This window comes from Erpetoichthys calabaricus, chromosome 8 (genome assembly GCF_900747795.2).
Source record: "Erpetoichthys calabaricus chromosome 8, fErpCal1.3, whole genome shotgun sequence".
Taxonomy (NCBI): domain Eukaryota; kingdom Metazoa; phylum Chordata; class Cladistia; order Polypteriformes; family Polypteridae; genus Erpetoichthys; species Erpetoichthys calabaricus.
In genome coordinates this window covers 29170185-29184377 of record NC_041401.2, presented here as the reverse complement: position 1 = coordinate 29184377, position 14193 = coordinate 29170185, and the positions used below count along the sequence as shown (strand labels likewise).

General features: G+C 37.5%; 1 protein-coding gene across 3 annotated transcripts in view; it reads right to left on the bottom strand.

The window, feature by feature from the left end:
- Positions 1-14193, bottom strand: part of LOC114655421 (potassium voltage-gated channel subfamily H member 7-like) — a 431541-nt gene that overhangs the window by 115048 nt on the left and 302300 nt on the right. For all 3 annotated transcript variants that reach the window (XM_051931419.1, XM_028806393.2, XM_051931420.1), the window contains 2 exons: positions 9446-9845; positions 2041-2240 (listed from right to left, as the gene is read on the bottom strand). In XM_051931419.1, coding sequence (XP_051787379.1) covers positions 2041-2240; positions 9446-9845 — 600 coding nt within the window. The remainder of the gene's footprint in view (positions 1-2040; positions 2241-9445; positions 9846-14193) is intronic.

Below are 14193 nucleotides of genomic sequence, written 5' to 3'. Positions count from 1 at the left end.
ACTGGGCACCCTACAGAGAATTAGAGAGAAATATTGCTTAGCAATCACACAACACCATCAAAAAACAATTCTGTGAAGCAATGTTTATGACCACAATTCATATGTCATTATATTTGAAAAATAACATGAGGAGTAATGCATTAATTAATACTGCTGTTTCACGGCTCCAGAGTCCTGGGCTTGAATCCCATCCAGGTCATTGTCTATATAGAGCTGGTACGCCCTGTTCATATCTACATATTTTTTTCTCCAGTTACACTCATTGATTTCACCTCATATATTAATAATATTGCATTTGGTTACCTAGAGGTTCATAATTGGCCCAGTATGGGTGGGTATGTACCCTGTGATGAACTGGTCCCTGCCTTGTGCCCAGTGTGCTAGCATTGGCCCTGAAGACTTATAATTAGATAAAATATGTTCAGCAAAGGGTTCAATGAATATAAATAAGACAAGGAATTATATAGTCATTTTCAACTGGCACTTTGAGTGCAAATATTGAAAAGCCCTCTCTGTTGTACTCAAAGGTTAAAATGAGCAGTCAAGCTATCAGTTGCCCATACAGTGGTGAAAGGAAACAAATTACATTTACTCCCATTACTGTATATAGGTACATTCTATAGGGAATTGTACTTTTTCCGGTATTTTAAATGCAAATATTATTACTTTTTATATTATTTAATAACAATTGTACTTTGTTACATTTTCAAGGTGGGGTCATTACAAAAGGCAATTGATTATATAAGTTCAAAATTCAGAGTTCACAGTAGGAATTTAAAATAAAACTGCATGCAAACATTTTGTGGAGGCATAGGCCATGATCTAGGAGTGCTAATTATTTTAGTAAATTATGCAATGGCCATGCAGCTTCCTCAGGCATCAAGTGGGCACAGTTCAGAATTTTGCAGTTTAATGGTCCAGTGTATTGGCTAGGAACTGAGTATGTACTGTAAAGGTTCCTGCCTTAATGGTAATTTGGCCTCTACAATCTGGCACTGTCCAATCAGCGTCTGACCACTCTGGCTGGGTCTTACTGAAAATATCATAGCGAATGTCATTGACATTCTTGGATCATGTACCGTATGGTGCAGTGATAAGCATTGCTGCCTTACACAACACCATAGACTCAGTCTTGATTGTCTTCTTAGTCACCCTTTATACTTTCTCCTGACGCTTCAGTTTACTTTCCCTTTCCATAAATTTGTGAGTTTCGTTGATAAATGCTTGTAAACTAGTTTGGTGGGAGTATGAGTTGTTCTGTCAATAGATTATTGTGCCATCCACAGTCAGTTTCTACCTTGTGCTCAGTACTGCTGAAACTGGTGGTACTTCCCTGTGATCCTGTAAAGATGAAAGGTGGGTTCATGGATTACTGGATGGTATATTATTGGAACCTGCAGAATTAAAACAATTATCAAAAAAAAAAAAAACTGAAAACTTTCAGAGGGTAAACTGGAGCTCTGAAGTCTTTCTAGTATGCTTTTACAAATCAGGAGCGAGTTTCTTTCCAAGCATTTTTCAAACACAGATTGCACACCCTTTACAACAAAACTTTAACCACTTTTAGGCACACTCCAAGAAACCTTCACAACAGCGCATTATGTGGCCTTGATGGGCCAAGAAATCCCACAGGTGGTATGGTGGCATTCAGAGGCGGTAGTGAAGATTTTTGAATAAATACCTCCTGTTCTTACCAGAAGGGTGAAGTCATTCCATAATAGCAGCAGTGAGGCAGAAATGAAAAACAGAGATAAGTTTTCCATGAATACAGTTATTACAGACATTTTCACACTCACTTATCCTATTTGAAGAGGTATATTACATGTCAGAAAATGGCTGATTTTTACTTGTTGTAACACAAACATTCCCTATGAGCACTTTACTCTGATTTTAACAAAACATGAAAGTTGTTTAAAAAGTATTCAGCAGCCCAAAGCATGAGCTAAGGTGTATTGTTATCATAACATCTGGCACTTTATTACTGAATGAATGGTAAGCATTAAATACTCTACTATCCTATCCAAACGTTGCTCTACATACCATGTTCATGTCTATGCCATTGGTGTAAGTCCAAGCATGCTGGAAATACTCTTCGAGCCTCTGGCGAAGCGGATTGGGGATCTGATGGAATCGAATAAACTCTTTTACTCGCAGCATCTGCATGTGGTACCGTGCTGTGCCCGAATAGAGCCTCTGGATAATTGCTGAGACATTCCCAAAAATACTGGCGTACATTAATGCTGGGAAAAGACACAGAAAGCACTGTTCTTGAAGCACTGATTCACATTCAACAAGAGCAAATTCAAGTCCTCTAGAAAATTTCTGATGGTAAAGATTCCCCGCAAAAATTTCCTGTTTGGTGCCACCTAAACATAAAGTGTGCAAGATAAATTAATCTACAGAAAAAAATCAACTCCTACATGACACTGTCTGTCCAGGTAAAGGTAATACTCAATCAACAATGAGATTATAAACCTAATTACACATATTGATGAAACAGGCAGACATGTATAAGGGCAAGTCAAAAAATAAACATGCTTATTCAGGGCTATTTACATCAAGTATTGGCCGCCCTGGCATGGCACCTGGACAGTACTGGCCTCGCCTTGATCTATTTGAACAAGCACAGCAATTGTGACCCTGCATTTTAAATCTTGCTCTCTTTTGTGTTCCTGGTTTACTCCCCATTGGATGAGCAGCCTTTAGTGATAATGAAGAAGTCGACTGAATATGTCGGGACTGAAGGAGATGATAATATTTAAAGGTTGGTTTTGTATTAGCATGTCAAAGAGTTACAGATTGTGAAGATGTGGGCAAAAAAGGTAGAATTATAGAGAATATTGTCAAAAATTCAGGGAGCATAGTCAAAAAAAATTAAATACAGATAAATGAATGGGAAATAAAAACCTACAAAAGAAATTGACAAACTTTGTTGGGCAGAATAGACTGTTCTTGCTAAAACTGTGCTAAAGTCACCAAACCTAAAAGAATGTGTGGTGTAAACTTGTACGTGAAAGAAACACAACTAAATACAAAGTGGTCAAAAGTTCCTTTAACCATCCCTTCCTGCTACCCCACCGTTGTCTTCATATGAGGTTATAGGACTATCAAGTAGTTGCCATAATATCCAAAATGGGAAGTCTGGCCAGAGATAAACAGTCCATTTGCTTTTCAGAGGTAGTACATTTTGCCTTAAAGGATTCTGAACAGAGATGCTTTAGGAAACGGTTAATTAGAAGAGAAAGATTTAGTGCTGAGACCTTGGTTTGTTTCCTCAACTTCTTGTGAGATGTACATGCTTTTACTCATGTGGATCACCAGATACTCTGATGTCCCTCTCACCCTACTCTTTAAATGAATTGTTTTTTAATGGCACTTTCTTTACTGAGTTGTTTGGTTCCTCATTGAAACTATTTCTTGACAAAGCACCATTTCATTCTGAGTGGGGTTCTTTGAATATGAAGTTGGTTCTTTGTGCATTCAAAAACTTCCTAATATAACAGAAAAAACACCCTGAAACCTTTAACACTAGAATCCCTGAAGTCTATGAAAAAAGTCGTAATTCTGGACAACCTTAAATTCCTTCGCACCTCTCCATCAGCATCTTTGATTTGCAAATGTGTCCGATCAGCACAAGCAGTAAGCAGCCTGCTATCCATCACTCCATTGACACAGCTGAAGTTCTCCCAGCTCAAGTCTCTTTATCTGGGTGTGAGGTGCCTGGAGTTGTATAGGATAAATAATATATTGTTATTTGGAATACATACATTTCATGCATGTTCCGTGTCTACAACGATCTGGTAACTGTATGATGACAGGAAATGCAAGGCAAGAAATGCTGAACACATACCTAAAACAGAAATTTTTTCTATGTTATAGTAATAATGACGTGAAGTGTATAATGTGTGAAGACTTTAGCCCAAACATAAAATAAACGTTGCGCTTTTATTCCAGAATATAACCAAAGAAAAAAAATCATTCAATTTACACATTGCTTTCAATAAGGTAAGAATCCAAGCTCAAGTGTTAATCGACAGATAGTTGATATATATTCTTGGATGGTACAGAGGAAAGAACTGCTCTGCCTTATATCCAAAAGGTTGTGGGTTTGAGTCTATGTGCTCCTCGTTTTGAGTAGTGAGCTGCTATTATTATTACTATAATGTAATAAAAACATACATTTTATTTGAGCCTGTAACACCCGGTGTAAATGTTGGCTACTTGTAAAAGTAAGTGCTTGTTTTTTTATTATTCAGTTTTATTATGTCAATGATGTTCACATGGTACAATGAACTTGCCCTCTCTCTCTCTGAATTGATGAGCAGTGATGACCACAGTTGGTGCTGTGAGTGATGCCTGCCCATAACTATTTGTGGTACAGCATTCAAAGATACGATGCCCCATGACCGCTATCAGACTATCATGTAGCATTTGCGCTTTGACGGATTTGCTGCAATTTTGGATATCTGGCAAAAGTTTTGTTGAGAACTGCATTTTCAGTAACAACCCAGGGCAACATATATTGTTGATGAGCAACTGTTTCCAGCCAAGGTCCCGTTGTCCTTTCTTGCAGTACATCTCAACCAAACCTGACAAATTTGGCATAAAGTTTTGGATTGCGGCAGATTTTTAGACAAAGTACATGTGGAATGCCACTCCTTATTTAGGAAAGATCCCAGTCATCCCATGGGAGAAAGACTTTCCGAGATTCTGGTCAAAAAGCTTATGGAGCCATTTCTGGACAAAGGCAGAAATGTAACGACAGCTTCTTCACAGCTCTTCGCTGGCTAATAACTCTGCTTGGCACCAGAAGTAAAATGGGACAGGAACTTCCACTGCTGCTAAAGTAACTTCAGTACACAAACAATTCTCCTTGCTAGTGTTTAGATCTGGCAGTGCCATGCTGACGGTGTATGCGCCCAAAAAGAAGAAGCCTTTGATTTGAGTCTGTAACACCCGGTAAAATTTTTACTAACTGTAAAAAGATATTGCTGAAGGGATATAAGCAGACACACAAATGCAGGTGAATCATGTCTTCTTGGTATCTTGTTGTCACTTGAATTTTTTGTTATTCAGTTTTATCCTTGAATAAAAGCACACTTGTTTCATTATACCTGTGCGAAAGTGTTTATTTTATATATCAGTAACCACTTCAATCAGATCAAGTCTGTCTCTGCCTCTCTCTCTCAAGCACCACCACACATTCATACATGAAAATGTCACTATTTCAAAACACTATGCCATTTGAAATGAGTTTTCATTTAAATATTTTTTTTTTTTCAATCAGTGCCCATAGTCCGCATTATGGTAATTGGTACTGAGAATGCAGACAAGCTCCTTCTTTATAACAAATAGTTCTGAGAAGGCATCAACCACAGCACCAACTGTGGTCATTGCTGCTATTGTGAAAAGAATGGAGATAAACGCCATCAACTCAAAGAGGGAGAGGAAAGTTCATGTACCGCATGAACGTCACTGACAGGATAAAACTGAATAATAAAAAAAGCACTAACTTTTACAAGTAGCCAAAATTTACACAGGATATTACAGACTCAAATCAATTGTATGCTTTTATTATATTATATTACTTGGACTTGAACCTACAACCTTTTGATTATAAGACAGCATTTCGTACCCCTGCACCATCCAAGAAAACATATCAACTTTCTTTGGTTATATCTTGAATAAAAGCACACATTGTTTATTTAATATTTGGACTAAAGTCTTTACACATTATACACTTCACGTTATTATTACTATCCATCCATCCATTTTCCAACCCGCTGAATCCGAACACAGGGTCACGGGGGTCTTATTATTACTATAACATGGAAAAAGTTTCTGCTTTTGGTACGTGTTCATCTTTCTTGCCTTGGATTTCCTGTCATCCTGCATTCATCCAGATTATTGTAGACAAGGAACACACATGAAATGTATGTATTCCAAATAAACAATATATTATTTACCCTATACAACTCCAGGCACCTCACACCCAGATAAAGAGACTTAAGCTGGGAGAACTTCAGTTGTGTCGGTGGGGGGTTGGAGCTAGCAGGCTGCTTACTGCTTGTGCTGATCCAACAGATTTGCAAAACAAAAGACGTTGATGGAGAGGTGCAAAGAAATTTAAGGTGGCCCGGGATTATAACTTTTTCGTAGGCTTCAGGGATTCTAGTGTTAATGTTTGGTAGGCTACCTAGCTGGTCTCTAACAGATTAAGAAAACCTGAACATAGCCTGTGTTATTGTATGCAGCAATAGTCTTTATAAAATCATAAGCACTGGTATTTCACAAATCTGTTACCATCTATTCATGGTTATTTATCATATGGAGCCTGTTATGGATCTAACTAAATAAAGGTTATCTCTGGGAAAAGCGTGGCTGGTTCTATGGCATTGCTCTGAAGAACCACTCTAGCATCTTTATTTTTAGTGTGTACTCACCGATTTTATTTGATGTATGGGTATTAAATATGTAGTGAAAGGAATTGCTGTCCTAAAAAACAGATGGAAACATTGAGCATGTACTGTAACGTGAACCAAAAGTATGTAGACAGTTCATGGAATGAAAGAGTAGTTTAAAAAGTGAAAACAGAGAAAACACACTGAAATAAAGGCCCATGATGTACCTTTATGTTAACCTTACATGGACCGCTGGGAATTTTTTAGTTTTGTGTAGCACAGAGGGACAGTTCGTATTTGCCATGCTAGACAACAAAAGGGATACATTAGAATAATATCAGTTTGTATCAGGTTTCAACATATTGTTTAATCTTTTTTGTTTACTGTGAATACTATAGCAAATGGAACGCCATCAAGGGCTGGTTTCTGCCTTGCCCTGATGATTTCAGGATGAGCCTCTGGCTCCCCTACAACACTAAAGTAAATTAAATTAGTTTGAAAATGGATACATGGATGAATCCTTTGCAGATAAATTCATGTTCTGATGGAATGTTCTGATGAATGTTCATGTTCTGTATGTCCAACTCTATTTTCCATTTAGAAACTGACTTGTTAGCTATGCTTAATAAAACCTCTCTTTGATCGTGACAGGAAGATGTGTAAACAATTTTGTGGAGCTTTCATATTTCTAGATGTAACCGTTCCAATACAGCGCTTGTCAAAAAGTTTAGAAAGTGTGTAATTCAGCATTTTGCAAGTCCTTTTGCCAGGATTTAGTGACAACAATCCTTATAATTACAATAAGCATTCTCAGTCTAAGCAGGGGATGTCTATTAGATGTATTTCTTGCAGTGGCTCAGTGAATTTGATCTTCGGATGCTGGATGAAGTAGCTTACTGGTGGAGGTGCTGGGAATAGACTTAAAGGTGTAGATGAAAATAATTTTGAAGATGATCACACTGGTTTTCTAAATGGAAGCAGCTTGCTCTTATTTAGGGTTTCAGTAGGTCCAGAGCCGGTCCCTAGGAGCAATACATGCAAAGCAGAAACTAGCTCTTGATGGAAATCTATTTCAGGACAAACTGACATGAAACTCATTTCAGTACTGACAGATAACGCTAACCTACATATCTGTGGAAAGTATATGGAGAAAAACATCAGTGCAGCTTTTCCTGACCATCTGCTATCAAGACTATACCATCTGCAAAAAGCAGTGCCTGCAGGTAGATACGCCATATCCTTTATAACCTCTCCATATCCAGCTGCCTTTCAAAATCTTCATGCTGTTAATGAAATTTTTCTACTGCTTCTTTATTTATATCTACCTCTATCTTTTTTGCCTTCTTTCTTCCTCCTGCTTTTCTTCCCTTTTTCCTATATACCTCTGCAGAATTCTCTGCTCTGCTTTGCTTCTTTCACCCTCTGTTCTAGCTTTTACATATTCAGTTCTATGAGTCTCAACATATTTTTTTTCATATATCTTTTTTCTTCTTAACGGCCTCGCTCACCATCTCATTCTACCATCTGGTGCTTTTAAATGTGGTATTTATCCTCTTATTTCAGAGACCTTTTCAGTTACTATTTGGAAAACACTCTGTCATACTTAACCACATCCCTTTTATATTCATTTTTTCCTTTTCCTCATTCTTCTGCAGTTCATCCAAGTTATCTGATAGTTACTCCTTATAGTCACTTCTCTTGTGTGTGCCTCTCAAGTTTGCTATGATTATTCTATGATCATTTTCTATTATTTTCTTAATTTCTCTTGGTTCTATGATTAGAAATGAATGATATATTCATAACTCAGTTCCTCTTATTACATTCGTATCCACACACTGCATATTGTAGCCTTCCTGTATAGATAATACATTATATTGTTTTCATTTCACCCCTCAACTTCAAATACTGTTTTATGAATCTTTTATGATTACAGAAGGTATTGCTAATTAGCAGCCCATTATCTACTCAAAACTGTTAGGTATTGTTCTTCCGTATTCTGGATCTTTTCTCCATCATATTTAACAATAACACCATTTGCTGACCTTTAGTTTTCCCTAAATCTAGCATTTTCCATGATTATATTTCTTTCTTCTGTTTGCAAGGAAATTGCTATTCTCTTAACATCCGTCCAAACAGTCTTTGTTTTTAGTATGTTCGAATAAACGTGCACAACAGTTAAATAATTTACTAAACCCAAATCTACCATTGATATTTTTTGGGCTTATTGCTTTCCATCCGGTTCCTTGATGTTCAGTTTTTGGAGAAAAAAAAGCCAAACTCCCTCCTTTGCTTTCTTCCCACTGGTATGCCTGAATATCTCAGAATTTATGCTTTGTCCATTTCTCTTGATCCTATTTAAGTCACTCAGCATGCCAGTGCACCACTAGCAAAAACACACATGAACAGTGTCACTCCAATTATGTACTTTTAAATTGCCTTAAATGAAGTTCACTATTAAAATATGATTATATAAAAGTATTTTTGTTGTCCAGGAGGCAAACTCTGATACAAATCATACAAAATTGTAAGTTTCATGTCTAGTATAAGCATCCCATTGTGGGTAAGGCTTAGTAACATCACTCAGTATGTATCCTATGTTCAAGAACAGTAACACTTCAGGGAGAAAATGCATGCATCATATCATAAATAGTATTCCTATTTTTATCTTTAGTTTACAACTGCAGTAATATATACCTGGTGAGAATGTATGGCGTTTGCAGTGACTTGGACATAGGACCATTCAGGATACTTTATGATGAATCTATTTTACTTCTCATTAATAGTGAAGTGCTACATCCTCTAAACATCACCCAACTGTTAAATACAGTGTACTTAATAGGCAACCACACTTCACTTTTCACAAGTGCCCTTGAGCTGCAGGATGTCTTTTTTTAACATTAGTAGATAATACCTCAACTATTCTTATCTCATACATTAAACAAAGAATATAAAGTGCAGGAATAAGTCAAACTCCCAAGAAGTGTCCTCTTATCATAAGAAACCCTTTTGTACAAAAATTCACATGCTGCCTAGGTTTTACTTACAGCCAATTAGCATGACGCAAATGGAGAAGATTTTTTCTGAGTTGGTATTTGGAGAAACATTGCCGAATCCAACACTCGTCAGGCTGCTGAAGGTGAAATAAAGTGCTGTTACATATTTATCCTTAATGGAGGGTCCTGAGCTGGCATCACTGCTGTTGTAGCGCTTGCCAATCTGCTGTCCCAAAGAGTCCAGCCATCCAATTTTATGGGTAAGGTAAGGTCTTTCCACGTTCCCAATGGCGTACCAAATACATGCAAGCCAGTGAGCAATCAAGGCAAAAATACACATCAGCAGCATCAAAACAGCAGCGCCATACTCCGAGTAGCGGTCCAGTTTCCGGGCTACTCTCACCAATCGTAACAGTCTAGCTGTCTTCAGAAGTCCAATTAAAGTGGTAGTCTGAAGCAAGGAGGAGAGGAGAGAGGGATAAAAAATACAATTATTCACTTTTATTTATAATGTTGCGGACATTAAGCAAAAGCCTTTTCATGAGTAACATTTTTCCCTTAGAAGCCATCTCAATGCAAAATGGCAGCAGAGTATCCGATTACATATTGTTCCTGGGAGAATTTTTTAGCTTTATTCTTGCTCCATCAACATGTTTACATAATTTTTTTTCAGTAATTCTCAGTAACATGGCTGCTGAAAAGAAATAAAAACAAACTAAGGACAGAATTATAATGCATTCTGGTCACTTGTAAAACATTAACTTGAACACATGCAGAGGGCAGTTTGAACAGGTGATTGATTTACAAAACAAATTTAGCAGCTAAAGGTTCAATTATATTACAAGGAGCTTTGGGCAACCATGATACTCTCACCAGGTTGAGGCCCAGACATTTTACATTTCATTCAAAAGTCATGCAGACAAAGTGAAGTGGACAGGAGGAGGGTGGGGAAAATAAATCTAACATGGTTACCCTCTCTGTCAGTTGATGCGACTAATCCACACACCCATGTTCAACATGCTGTCTTTTACTAAGCCAGGCTAGTCTTCAAAATTCTGGTAGCATTGCCCAGCTCACATAACTACTCTGAGATCATTAGAATCTTGAATGCAACACCTTGTCAAGCTCAGGCAGGTTATAAAAAAAAACCCCAAAAAAACTCTTAATCTAATTTAAGATACTACGCTGGCATCATCAAGCACAAGACAGAATGCCATTTCATTGCAGGGCTGAGACTTTAAACTCGACGGTCACTTGTTCACCTCACTGTCACTCTGGGTAAGTCACTAAACTTGCCTGAGCTAAAAATAATGAATACACGTGAAGAAACATAACATTCTTGTCTTGTAAGTTGCCTTATAAATCTTCAGCAAAATCATTAATAATGAATTCTGTATAGCCTGAAACACAAAGATATCTTGTTAACAGAAAGATTCCAAAGACTAACATGTTTAAATTGCAATAACTATTAACACAAATAACATAAACCTTAAACCATAAACACATAGAATCGTTTATGCACAACCATGGTCTATATCTGGCTTAAATGTGTTTTCTTTGCAGTGCGGCCCCTTTTATTGAGGACCCGGGAGTACGTCCTGTGCCAGGGCTTCACCCGTTGGAAGCAATATCGAGTCATATGGAAGTCCCAAATAGTAGGGAGTGTATGTCCCTGAAGCACCCTCTTGTGGCAGCCCCAGACCCCAGCAAGACTACAATTTCCAACATTCTCTGCTGGTGTCCAAATGGGCACCGATATCTAGGGCTGCTGCTATCTAGCGTCCTGGGGGATAAAATGGCCCCCAGACACAGTCCTTTCCTGTCCTTCCCTTCTATCCCAGCTAGGAAAGGTACCGTAGGCATAACCAGTCGGAACGCCAGTCCATCCACCTGGGGGTTCCCTTCGGGCAAAGAAACTTCTTATCTTGTGGTTGGGACGCCCATCCATCTACATAGGGCCTGATGTTTGAGAAAGGATTCTTCTCCACTCTTTGCCAGGATGTCCATTTGTCCCGTATGGTAATTACAATATTCTCAGTGAATGTTTTTCTAAAGTTTTTTTTATGTTATTAATTGTTCCTTTTGTTATGTCCCTTGTGCCACCCCCAATGCTATTTAGGTGCCCAGAAGATTGTTACATGGATGCTGTAGCATAAGTTACAAATTCTTTTTTGGTGTCTTTTTGGATTTCAGATTTTGTAAGTGCTTTTGTTTTTTGATTGTTTAGTTCTGGACTTTTTGTTAGACTTAATGCAATAAGACTGTAATTTTGGAACTATGGACTCTTTTGGCTTGTTTCAGTTTACCTTTTTAAGCATACACTTTTCAAATTTACTTCTTGCTTTTGTGTCGCATTTTTGAATATATTTTGTTTTAATAAATCATTACTGTAACTGAGATGCTCTGTTTTGCTCTTGGGCCATTGCTATTATTGTTCCCATTTTCCTTTTCTCAGTTTTCTTGAAGTCTGAAAACCCAACCCACTTTTTGTTTGACTTGTGTAGGTCTGGAGCTTTGTTAATTTGGGATAAGGCTCGTTTTAGATTTCTTGGGCACAATTGAAGCCTTAAGGTAGAAATTGGGGGTAACGATTTATTCTAGCTGGGCAGATCACAATAGAAATATGGTAAAAAGTAGGAATTTAGGGACCTTCAAACCTCAACTTAATAGTATTTTGAAGAGTCTAGCTGAATACAATCAGCAATCTTGAAGGAACGAATGGCCTGTTCACTTCAAAATTGTTCTAATGAACTCTGACTTCATCCACATATCCCCAAGAAATTAACTGAATGGCCTTTAAAAAGAAGTAAAGCAATCCCCAAAACCACAACAACCCTTGACCAAAAACAATTTTGAAGTGAATAGCACAAATGCACCCCAACAACCACTGGATACATTTTTAAAAATAAATTGCATGACCCTCTAGCTCAGTGGTCATAAATTCCAGTCCTGGAGGAACGCAGTGGCTGCAAGTTTTCATTCTAACCCTTTTCTTAATTGGTGACTAGTTTTTGCTGCTAATTAACTCCTTCTCCTTTCGTTTTAATGGACTTGTTTTTTAAGATTTGGTCCCATGAATTTCTTCATCGCTCCTCAGAATTGCTTCATTTCTATCTTTAAATGGCACCCAAACAGAAACAAAATGTGAAGTGAGTCAATTAACAGAAGGCCAACTCTGTCAGGGCCTCAGAGTCCAACCAGATTCACTCCAACCAGTGACTTAATTAGACACCGAGTCTTGCTGTTAATTAAACCTGTTCTTTAATTCCATGGCTCTTTGCTGCTCACATTGTGCAATAGCAGACATTTCCAAAATTGTTGATTTTCTCATTTCTAAGAGCACTTTTAAAATGTTTTGGGGATCTGAGCAGATCAGCATTTCTGAAATCTTCATCTTTCTTTATTTTCTGATATGTTATGATGGACACAGTTTGCTGGTCATTTTGTATCTCATTATTGTTTGATTGCTAATTAAGGAATAAGAAACAATGACGGGGTCTGAGTCTTCAACAGCAAGTCAAATTAAATTAATTAAAAAGAAGTTAATTAGCAGCAAAAACAGGTCACTAATTAAGAAAAGGGTTAGAATGAAAACCTGCAGCCACTGCGGCCCTCCAGGACTGGAGTGTGAGACCACTGCTCTAGCTGAAGTCAACCTAACCCTGCAATATAAATTCTGAAGAATTCTGATTATTCATTAACCTAAAAAGATTACAATTTTGACATTCGTCCTTTAATTCTAATATCTTTATCCCTAGTTTTTTATGTATAACATATAAAAAGCTTTAACAATAAAGAGACCACTTGGACAATTCCTACTTTATTCTGTTGTATTATTCCACGACAATGCCTGACTAAAACTTTTACCTGTCCCTTGTGTGCTGTGGTTGTGTAGTAGTGAGGGAGACACAATTAAGGTCTTGTGATTAAACATAAGTAGTAAGACTGATTAAGTTGTCAATCCCAAAAATGTAACCACTGTTTTATGACAGCTGTCTCAAGAAATGATTTTCAATTACGTGAAAAAGATGTGCATTTGAAATTTGCATAAAGTTCAAGAAAGAGGTCAAGAGACTTTCAAAATATTGAACAAAAGTATGCAACAAACAAAATTAGTAAGACAAGAGTGTTCACATGATGCCATTTCCTAGCAACCCAAAATATCCAGAACAATATATTTTAATCTGACGAAAAGGTAAAAAAACCTAAAGCTGCTGCTTTGAAAATAACATCAGAATATATAGTTCTGCACCTGAGTTTTTGGACTGCGCCAAGAAGTGTATAGCTTGAAAGGGAGTATACTTTAAAAGGAAAAGGCTCCTAACCCAGAGGAATCTTCAGATATAAAATGGCAGGTACAATATAGCCTCAGATCTGTTCAATTAACCCTTTAATGATCAATGCAGGTTAAGCCTTTTTTCATTCAAGTGCTATATTGTTTCAGATGGTGTTAAACACTCTTGGAATAATAACACTGCACAACAAAGTTTTTGCTTCTTGAACACTGTTGGGTGTCTCTTATAGATTTCCGGGCGCTGATCATGAATATCATATAAAAAGTTTACCCTTTTCAGAGAAATCTTCAGCTTTGTCATGATTTTTTCTTATATTTGTATCCAAACATTTTCGCTCCAGTAAGTGACTTATCAACAACGGTTTGTGCAGCCTGGGCATGTCCAGGCATGGAATCAGGCCAGGTTAGAAGCTGTTCTGTGGAAGTTGACATCCTGGGTATGCCTGGGCAGGGCTGAACGAGCTTGACACTGTCTCAGCCTGCTATAAAGGTGGCTTGCATACAC